General features: G+C 35.6%; 2 protein-coding genes across 3 annotated transcripts; one reads left to right on the top strand and one right to left on the bottom strand.

The window, feature by feature from the left end:
• The first annotated feature begins 387 nt into the window (after positions 1–387).
• LOC132159100 (uncharacterized) lies at positions 388–2,205 on the top strand. Of its 2 annotated transcripts, none has more exons than XM_059568681.1 (5): positions 388–718; positions 797–1,129; positions 1,298–1,456; positions 1,631–1,725; positions 1,990–2,205. In XM_059568681.1, exons 1-5 carry the CDS (start codon positions 691–693, stop codon positions 2,116–2,118), a joined length of 744 nt encoding a protein of 247 aa, XP_059424664.1. In that variant the 5' UTR covers positions 388–690; the 3' UTR covers positions 2,119–2,205. The 2 variants fall into 2 exon arrangements, with proteins under 2 accessions (XP_059424664.1, XP_059424665.1); XM_059568682.1 differs by having other exon boundaries at positions 1,325–1,456.
• A 729-nt stretch (positions 2,206–2,934) lies between these two features.
• On the bottom strand, positions 2,935–10,907 carry LOC132159674 (renin receptor-like). Its single transcript, XM_059569250.1, has 9 exons — positions 10,757–10,907; positions 9,638–9,768; positions 9,427–9,555; positions 8,987–9,082; positions 8,188–8,325; positions 7,685–7,738; positions 7,184–7,333; positions 4,555–4,665; positions 2,935–4,229 (listed from the first exon to the last, which is right to left on the bottom strand). Exons 1-9 carry the CDS (start codon positions 10,806–10,808, stop codon positions 4,035–4,037), a joined length of 1,056 nt encoding a protein of 351 aa, XP_059425233.1. The 5' UTR covers positions 10,809–10,907; the 3' UTR covers positions 2,935–4,034.
• Between the last annotated feature and the right edge of the window lie 351 nt (positions 10,908–11,258).

Consider the following 11,258-nt stretch of genomic DNA (forward strand, 5'->3'; position numbering starts at 1 on the left):
ATTATTATTATTGGTTATACCAATGTTAAGGGATTAATTCATTTTTTGATTTTGCAAACATTTTGGAAATTTAATTAAAAAAAAAAACATAGATGGACCTCTCACTGAGACAACTATGAATGAACACTGTTACTGAAAGAATGCTTCAAAACTGTAAAATAACTTTGCTAAAATGTTCTCTACTATTTGTGTTGTTTTCAGTATAAATGTTTCAGAGGATGAAAAAGTGATGGTGGCTACAAAGACTATGATATACTTGTACAGAACATACATGTAGATGCATATAATCTCACACTTGCTAATGTGAAAATAGGTCAGAAAAACCACATGCTGGTGCTGTCAGAAAACACCCAGACATATGGCTGATGAGTTTGTTCAGAAAAAAAAAAGTTCAGCTTCAAAATTTCCTTTATTTTAGGTACCAGTATAGCAATTTCATAAATCACAAATAAAACCTATAGCCAGCTGAAATGACTCAACCAAAACAAACACTTTATCTCATGCACTTTCACCTTCTCAAATGCTTTAATATCAGTAAACAATCTGGTCAGTTCAAGTTCAGCGTCTACATCCTCTTTTCAAGGGTGTATGATGGTTTCCTTCTCATTTTTTTCTGACTGTGGTAGCACTTCCTCTCTGACTCGTAGTTAAGTTTACCATCTTACCGCATATGAGCAAAACAAAGACAGAATGAGGACGGTGCAACTTTTACTCTTCTGTAAGTTACTGAGTTTAACTTCTGTGTGATCTTCAAGGTTGAGAGTTGTGTGTTTTACCATGTGTTTTATCTTCCCAGGTCTGCTGGTGTGTCAAACTACAGCGAGTTTAACTGATAAACTTGTGAATTTAGGGGAAAACGTGACTTTAGACTGTGAGATTGATGTAACAGACATTTATTGGGTTTTCCAGAAACTGACAGACTCTCCGCTGCTGATACTGCGAACTTTCACATCAGAATATGCATCATCTTATGTACAAGACCAAAGACTGAAAGACAAATATTCATCACTAACTCAAAGCCGTTTATATATTATTAATATAACTATTCATGAATTAGGAATATATTATTGTGCAAAACCTGCTACACCAAAACTACAGATCAGCAATGGCACCAGACTTTACATCAATGGTAAGTATTTCTAAATCACATTTACAATTGACACAAATAAAGTATGAGTATATTTATAACTATAAATTATCTTAAAATGATTTATTATATACACTGAAGTCTATCAGAGGCGTTTAATCATATTTGGCATAAAACATAAAACTGATGAGAGTTCTTCTGCTTAAACAGAATCTGCCCAAGATCAAAATCAAACAGAATCTGCCCAAGATCAAAATGAACCGAAAGAGAAATATCAGAAACAGCCATGTGAGGAAACATTGGAGATGCACATGATTTTGTCTGTTACATCCATCCTGCTGAATTTTGTGCTGATCATTGCAACAATAGGTGAGGTTTCTGAGATATAATCACTTTGAAAGTACAAAAAAACATGATAGCATGTTCAAATTCATTTGCCCGGTAAATTAGGTTTAGTGCATTCCTTTATGAAAAGTTTCTTTGAAACATACTATTGTTTAATGGCAATATAGCTTAAATAAAATATAATGCGCTTTACTTTAGGTTTGTTAATGCTCAAACTTAAGAAGCCTAGAAAAAGTCAACAACAAGCCCAGAATGTGCAACCAGAGCAGATCGAGGACTTAAACAATGCACAGGTAAGACTTTTATTTAATATTCAATTGCCAATTAAGTTCATAATACAACATGTTTCCTCGGGTTATTCTATTATTTCTCTAGTAAACTCATTAGGTGTGAAATGTTAACATCTAAAGCAACTGTGAAACACATACAGTTAGCTAACATAACTCTACTAGATGTTCTACAAATTTACAAATGTTTTACAAAATCATCCAAATGTGTTCACTTGTGTGACGAAGAGGTTTATAAAGTGGCTAATTTCATTGTTATTGTTCTCGTAGTATTCTGAAATCAAGTTACCCACATGTTCCCGAAGAGAAAATCCCATTCAGATAAACGGCACTTATGCACTTCTTCAGAACCCAAAGCCACGTTCTGGATCAACACATGCAGAAATCATCACATCGTGAAACATGCAAAGTTGATAATGAGGTCTGACACCTTCTGTGGGTGTATCATTTTCAGTATGATTGAGTTTTATAAAGGTAAATGTATTTCTGTCACTGTTGGAATGAAACCATGTTATTTGTTTATTTCCAAAATGCATAATTTGGATGTGTTTTGCTACCAAGTACCTTAGACATGTTAACAGATCGATCTTGATTAATGTGGTTACAGTTTACAATAAGGTTAAATGCATTAAAATAAAATTACAATGAAAAAAATGTATTAATCCTGATTCATTTTTATTTAGGTTAACAAACATAACTAGTTTATTATAAAGTATATTATTTCAGTTTGATTGTATTGATTTTAAGTGGTTAACCATGCTGTATTAGGATGATTTAGTTGGTCCTCAGACTGGCCAAGATGGTGTTTAGCTGGTCTCCCAAATCTGGACAGCCGACAAGTACCCCAAACACATCAAAAACCATCAAACTAGGTCAGAAAACTACTTTATCTTAGTGGAAGTGCAAAAAAAGTGCAAAAATATTATGATACAAGGTTGAACGAAGCACAAAATATATGTGATCTAGATATGTGTTACTTAAGTTTTGTCATGCTTTTACTGTGTGAACAGATTGGTAAAAAAGTGCTACTTTTTTGGAAAAGAAAAAACAACAACTAGAGAACAACAGCGAAATACATGCATTAAGTTCAAAAACAAGTTAAAGGGTCTTGGGATTCAATATCGTTTCAGAAAAACATCAGCCAAGTGTTTTAAACTTTTGAATATTGTTTTCCTCAGGAAAGTGTTCTAGCATGCACTTGCTAGAAAAACTTGCTTTAAGAGATGGATGGAGTTTATTATTATTATTATTTGGGTTACAGTTATTTGTACATTTTGTATGATAACACAATATTTCATAGGAATTAATGACATATATACACACAGGGCTGTAACCACCATAGACACTGAGGAAAACCAGTCCATTAAGATTTTACATATCTGTATCATAGACTGTATGTAAACAGTCTTTGATACAGATCTGTATCCATTATAAATTTAAGTTACAAACCAAACTGGGCGAGGTTTATTCTTCACAGAAGCAGCGCGTGAACTCCAGCGCCACCATTTTTAACGGTTAAAAATAACGGATAAGATGGAAGTAGCGAAACATTTAATATTTGACAAATGTTTGTGATATAAATGTTACAGCAGTTACACGACCGTGACTCTCAAATATGACCGTTTCTGTATCATTAACATGATTCATGGAAATTCAAACTGAACATGAGACAAGAAACGATTTGTGCTTTCGCCAAATTTCGTACAAATTAGTAAAGGTGTGCATATTTTAAAATGTTATATGTAACTAGTTCAAAATTATCACTTCCCTGCTAGAATTAGATTTATTAGATCTATTTCCTTCACTGTTTTTTTTAATCTACTTTATTAAAAATGTCCCCAATGCTCAACAAATGGTTACGGCCTTGTACACAACAGTCACACTTAAAAGTCTTATTTTCTTCTATATAGTTATATTCATTGAAAATGACATTCATTTAATTGAAAAAAATGTACATGGGAATGGAGAAACTACACTATATCCAGCATTCGGGAAGGAAAACAGCACAATGACTTGAACAACAAACAATAAATAGATTTAAATTTCAATTCTTTACAGCCCAACATCAGATTTTCCTCTTTAATAGATTCACATTATGCAAATCTACAAGATACAGCAATTAAGAAACATCAAACAAATATTCTTGGTCCATCTATCAACAGGCATCAATAAATAATCTGTATATCTGTGTTTGATTGCGTCATAAAGGCGAAGCATTTACACAAGCAATTCTGTGGTACCCACATCAAAAATAAAACATTCAAATGCACTCAAATACAAAACACAAAATGTAATGGGGTGTGGTGGGGGCATCATCAGTCCAGTCGGATCTTCTGATTGGTCATCCTGTAGATGATGCTGTCATACCCGGGATCCATGTTCCAGAGGTTGTACGAGGTCACGATGACGGCTAAAGCTAACACGATCATCAGCCATAAGACAATGTTAAAGACCACGGCATAATCGTAGTCGTACTTGTAGGCCAGGTTGTAGAGGCTGCCCTGGTTACTCTGAAACAACCACATGTTAGCGTTACATGTAGGTCAACATTTAAAAGTAGGTCGCTACTGTACTGTAACCGTCTTTTTGTTTTTGAACAAGAACAAAAGGTCATGGGTTGGAAAGGTTAGGGTCGCTAAGATGAAACTAAACACTACTATTTGCTAACCAGCTACAATTTACACGTTGAATGTCTTACAGAAGTGGTCTTGAAACGATTCTTTCTTCTCGTAACCTGACGAATAAGAATAACGCTGAAAATATGGACCTGCTCCAAGTTTGTTTTATTTATTTATAAACGTTAGCTTTCAGAAAAGCTTATTGCAGTTAACTTACGATCTGAAGGATGGAGCGGGACTTCCTGGTCAGAGGAGCTTCAAATGTCTTCACCGTCACCACTTCTACAACCACGTTGTTTGAGTAGACGTTGGCGACATCGTCTGCAAACTTTGTACATGCACAAACAGATTTAAATCTGAAAGTACTAAAAACAGCATTATTTATTACTATAATAATAGTAATACTGTATTGGTACTAAATAATAATAGTACTGTATTATTTAGTACTATTAGGCAAAAAAACTAATATTTTATATCTGGAACCAAGTAGAGAAATGTATATACAAATGTAATTAATGAATAATGAAATTTAATGAACAATAACAATCTCATGTAAAAAAAAAAAAAAAAAAAAAAAAAGGATATCTAAACCTAAAAGTTGTCCTTTTGGGAGCTAACTTGTTTTATTTAGGTGTGTGTGTGTGTTTATTTTATATATATACACATATACACACACAGGTCCTTCTCAAAAAATTAGCATATTATGATAAAGTTCATTATTTTCCATAATGTAATGATAAAAATGTAACTTTCATATATTTTAGATTCATTGCACACCAACTGAAATATTTCAGGTCTTTTATTGTTTTAATACTGATGATTTAGGCATACAGCTCATGAAAACCCTAAATTCCTCTCTCAAAAAATTAGCATATTTCATCCGACCAATAAAAGAAAAGTGTTTTTAATACAAAAAAAATCAACCTTCAAATAATTATGTTCAGTTATGCACTCAATACTTGGTCGGGAATCCTTTTGCAGAAATAACTTCTTCAATGCGGCGTAGCATGGAGGCAATCAGCCTGTGGCACTGCTGAGGTGTTATGGAGGCCCAGGATGCTTCGATAGCGGCCTTAAGCTCATCCAGAGTGTTGGGTCTTGTGTCTCTAAACTTTCTCTTCACAATATCCCACAGATTCTCTATGGGGTTCAGGTCAGGAGAGTTGGCAGGCCAATTGAGCACAGTAATATATCATGGTCAGTAAACCATTTACCAGGGGGTTTGGCACTGTGAGCAGGTGCCAGGTCGTGCTGAAAAATGAAATCTGCATCTCCATAAAGCTTTTCAGCAGATGGAAGCATGAAGGGCTCCAAAATCTCCTGATAGCTAGCTGCATTGACCCTGCCCTTGATAAAACACAGTGGACCAACACCAGCAGCTGACATGGCACCCCAGACCATCACTGACTGTGGGTACTTGACACTGGACTTCAGGCATTTTGGCATTTCCTTCTCCCCAGTCTTCCTCCAGACTCTGGCACCTTGATTTCCAAATGACATGCAAAATTTGCTTTCATCCGAAAAAAGTACTTTGGACCACTGAGCAACAGTCCAGTGCTGCTTTTCACACCTGTGCACGGTGGCTCTGGATGTTTCTACTCCAGACTCAGTCCACTGCTTCCGCAGGTCCCCCAAGGTCTGGAATCGGTCCTTCTCCACAATCTTCCTCAGGGTCCGGTCACCTCTTCTCGTTGTGCAGCGTTTTTTTGCCACACTTTTTCCTTCCCACAGACTTCCCACTGAGGTGCCTTGATACAGCACTCTGGGAACAGCCTGTTCGTTCAGAAATTTCTTTCTGTGTCTTACCCTCTCGCTTGAGGGTGTCAATGATGGCCTTCTGGTCAGCAGTCTTACCCATGATTGCGGTTTTGAGTAATGAACCAGGCTGGGAGTTTTTAAAAGCCTCAAGAATCTTTTGCAGGTGTTTAGAGTTAATTAGTTGATTCAGATGATTAGGTTTATAGCTTGTTTAGAGAACCTTTTCATGATATGCTAATTTTTTGAGATAGGAATTTTGGGTTTTCATGAGCTGTATGCCAAAATCATCAGTATTAAAACAATAAAAGACCTGAAATATTTCAGTTGGAGTGCAATGAATCTAAAATATATTAAAGTTAAATTTTTATCATTACATTATGGAAAATAATGAGCTTTATCACAATATGCTGTGATTTTTTGACAAGGACCTGTATATATATATATATATATATATAAACACACACACACAGTTTTACAAAGTAAAAGTGTGCTATTTTTCCATCTTAAAATAAGAAAAAGCACAATTCCATTTTTTTTGCCTAAAGAAATGCCTTAATGCAAAAAATAATATGAAAAACTTAACTGTCCTAAGGCTTTAATTAAAACAACAATGACAAAAAAAAATAAACTACTAGTCTTCCTCTTTTCTAGCAGAACATTGTTATATATATATATATATATATATATATATATATATATATATATATATATACACACACACACACATATACTTTTGCTTGCGATTAAGTTTTAGAAATTCTGTAATTACTGTCATATTTATTGTGATAATTTACAATACACTACTATCTATTATACAATATGAACACATTATCAAACTGTATTTACATTGTTACACTAATGTATTTTAAAAAATTAAAACTACAGTAAAATTAGTGTACTTTGTTGCATTCAAAACCTTTGTGTCAGTAAACAAGAAAGAGGCCAGCACTGCAGTTATCTTAACGTCACTGATATCACTAATATTTAGAATTAGCTTTTATTTTTATATTTCCTGTTTGATTTTAATTTTAGTTTAGTAACTTCCATTTTTATTAGTGCTTAATTTAAAAAAAAAAATTTTTTTTTACCTTCTGCAGAGCGGACGTCAGGATCCTGGTAGCGTCGGCGAACTGAGGAGAGTCTGTGCCATAACGACGGACGATCTCCTCCAGCCCCGCGAGCTCTAGAGAGTACAGGTCAGGAGCTGGGTCTTTAGCCAGATGCTTGTGTTTCTGCAACTGTAGCAAACAGAAAGAAATACGTCAATAACACACAATCAATAGAGTAAATCATCAGTGAAAAAAAAAAAAGGACAATCCACTTTGTTTTAAAAAAGATGCCACGGGAATTTAAATCAGATTAAAGAGATTTTTTATTTATTTAATTAATTTTTTTTATTAAGAAAACATACTTATGTATTTATGTATTATATAAGACAAACAAGCAGATGCAAACATTGAGGCAGGATTAAAAATAAAATGATTTTAAAATAGAGAAGCAAAAATGAATCTATAATATCTTGCACGGCTGATTTATATGGGACAGACTGCAATAAAGGGTATAGGCTCAGAGCAGACAAAGAAACTCACCAGAGCTGAAATGTCATACAAAACCTGAACCTCAGACAGGAACAGAAGATCAGCCTGAAAAACACAGACCACCACATGAACACATTCAAAGCGGTTTATTCAGATCAACGCCTAGTTTATGGTTGGAAACAAAAACCAACATGCATCTACTGAACAATGGTTTCTATCTGTAACAACCTCTTTCACATGTCGATATTTACAGCGAGGCAAAAGCCACTTCCTACAATGACCGAAAAACTGCTTCAGAAACTTACAGTGCATGTCTGTATAAAGTGTGTGAATAATGTAAACACGAATACATAAATGACAGATAGATAAATAGATAAATACATAGATTCTCGAGCTGGGATTCCCAGAACATTCGAACTTGGGACGCCCGTGATACAACAGTGCTATATGTCAGCACGCTGCCCACAAGGCTATCAATACTGAAAGATAAATACAAATTTAATTAGTTATTTGTATCTATGGACAAAGTAGATCTCAACACCAGGAGTCTTCACCTCATTATTACGGCTGAGAGAGATGAGAGGAAGCGACGTGAGGACAGATCCATCCTGGGACAGGCGTCCACGGATCTGTTGCAGGGTCACGGGTAGGTCCTCAAAAACAGTGTTGGCCATCCCCATCATATACAGCCTCTGAAACACATAATCAAGACATCTCTTAATATTAGAAATGTATTTAATGAACGTTCAGGGTTCAAAACATGTCCCATTAACATCATCTATGACTTTGTGAGAATTTCACCAAAAGAAAAAAAAAAAAAACATTTAGACAGTCTCTCAGTTTGTTAAAGGAGAAATGTATTTGCTAATTATAAACAAAATAATTGAAATATACATACATATATATCTTTGGTAACACTTTAGAATAGGTAACACATATTAGTTGCTTATTAGCATGCATACAGTATTACTAGATTATTAGCCATGTATTAGTGCTAATTAAGAACATATTAATGCCTTCTTCTACTTGACCTTATTCTACAGCCCTAATCTTACCCAATACCTAAACCTAACAACTACCTTACTAACTATTAATAAGCAGTAAATTAAGAATTTATTGAGAGAAGTGTCGTAGTTAATAGTTAAGTGTTACCTATTCTAAAGTGTTACTACATCCTTTATCTTAACACTGAATAAAGAAGGTCTAATTTTAACTTTGCATTTGATTAAGCATCTCACGTGCATCTTTATCTGCAGAGCACTTTGTGTGTTTGCAGGCATCACTTGTGTGTTTGCAGGCATCACTTGTGTGGTTAGCGAGTCATAATGTGCCAGAGATTTGCTGAGGTCATACCTCCTCACTGGGGGCGAGCTGCAGAACCACAGGGGTGCTGTCAGCAAACAGAGTGTGCACCGTGTTTGCCACACTGTCCAGAGTGAACGGAACCGGCTGAAACAAGACAGAAAGAGACAGATAGACGGACAAAGCACTGCCATCAGTCTCATGATAGAAAATAAGGGAAGTCAAGCAGGGAAACTACACGGCTACTCAATCCTGAAATATCCTCATATTCTGAAACTTACAAATTAGCTGTTGAAACTTTTCTCTTCTCTGTTTTCAGGGTCAATAGTGACTTATTGAAATTTACCCGTTCATTTAAAGGTTAAAGAGACATGATAACACATTGAGTCAAAGACATGAAAGCAAGAAAGAGTCAGAGACAAAGACCAGCTTTTGCATTCATGCACCACAGAACCTAAAATAACCCATGCACATGAGAATGCATCACTCACATTTTCGAGAGGGTAGGAGGAAATGTTTTTCGGAAAGTCAAGGGTGTCCAAGCCGCGCACGACAATCAGAGCGTTTGCACGCGGGCGTTGGAAGAGTGAGCCAGCAGCCAGACCTGGCCAATCGAGATCCTGCAAACAAAACCACAGGCATGCTACAGTGTTTACATGAAGACATCACAAGTGCCGTTACATGATTAAATAGACGTTATACCTCACTGACGGAGAAGCCCATGGTCAGGGAGACTAAATCAGGGACCTTTTCTCCTGATATGGGCCATTGTCCATCCTGGAATGTCACATATGACGGGCTGCGCAGAACAGTCAAGCTGTCGCCCAAAACACCTGATAGAAAATAGTACAGAAAACAACACTGACAAACATTACCACAATCTTTCCTTGCAATAAATGACACTTGCTTTCATATTTTGACAACTAATCTAAGTGTTCCTGTAGCTTAAGTGGTAGAGCATTGTGTTAGCAAGTGCAAGGTTGGGGGTTCGAGTCCCAGGGAACACGTTAGGAAAAATTGTTAGACTGAATGCAAAGTCAGCAAGTCTGCTAAATGCATAAATTTAAATGTAATTAATTAATCCAATGGCATTCAGACATTGAGGTCCTTCAAAAGGTTAAAAGAAAAAAAATTATAAAACATGCAAATTAAATAATAATAAAATAGGATTTTACTAAATAAATACAAATTAGATTAAAATAAGTAAATAAGAGTGATGAAAATAAATATTCATACAAATAAATATAAACATCTATCAGTACCAACTTATAGTAGAGCAGTAAAAAAGCTAAATAATGTAACGTAACAGAAACTAAATGTTTTCCAAATAATATCGCAAACTGGGAACTTCTAAGAACTTAAACATATATAAGTGCTTTTCATACGAGAATGATAACATTTTGGCATCTAAAAAAATGAAAAGCCCTTTCCTAACACAATGACCAGTCTAAAAAAAATCATTAATACTATAATAAACTTATTACTGATCAACAACGTAAGATTATTATTATTTTTTAATGAACCATGACTGTCACATGACTTGCTAGGGCTTCCTCGTTCACTATCAACATTTGATAGGAAAACCGTTTGTATTTCAGAGCATAAACCCACACCAACAAAATATCGCAGCAAATCCACATAAATGAATTGGATTCAGTTAATTTCATTGTATAGACGAGAGAAACTGCATCGATTAACATGACAGCAGATTATGGCATCTCACTGCAGTCGCCATTATTTCATTAAACAAGCGCTAAAAACACAATGACCGGTCAAAATAAAACACGTACATCTAAAAGATTAAGCGCAACGTCAGTTTACCTGATAAAATGCTTACAAACGCAAACACCGTGCTGGTAATTATTCGACTCATCTCAGCAGGATCTTTCTGACGGACTGGCTTCCTCTTAATACCGGTCACGTGACACCGGCCTACCGCGTGACGTCCTGCGTCATGACGTCACTGCCATGGTTTCCAGGGTAGCGGTTTTCCCGCACAATTGGGCTATTTTAGAAAATGAGTTGCGGGAAAAAATACAGAGTTGCGGGTTGCGGTTTTTTGGGCTACTTTCATAATGTACCGCGGCCGCAAAAAAATAAAATAAAAATAAAATAATTGTTGACAAAGATAAAAGGGAACCTTTTATTAGTGGGTGTTGATCCCCGGGAATGAATACTTGGCAACAAACGCTGCTTCTCGCGAGATGCGAGTAGGCGCGCGTGCCACATGTGCTTTGACATCACAAATCATCACGTCACTCACATCATGAGAGCGTTGTAGTCAGAAGCGTCGGTTCGGTTGTCTGTGGATGAACAAGCAGCA

The sequence above is a fragment of the Carassius carassius genome, chromosome 16, assembly GCF_963082965.1.
Source record: "Carassius carassius chromosome 16, fCarCar2.1, whole genome shotgun sequence".
Lineage (NCBI taxonomy): Eukaryota > Metazoa > Chordata > Actinopteri > Cypriniformes > Cyprinidae > Carassius > Carassius carassius.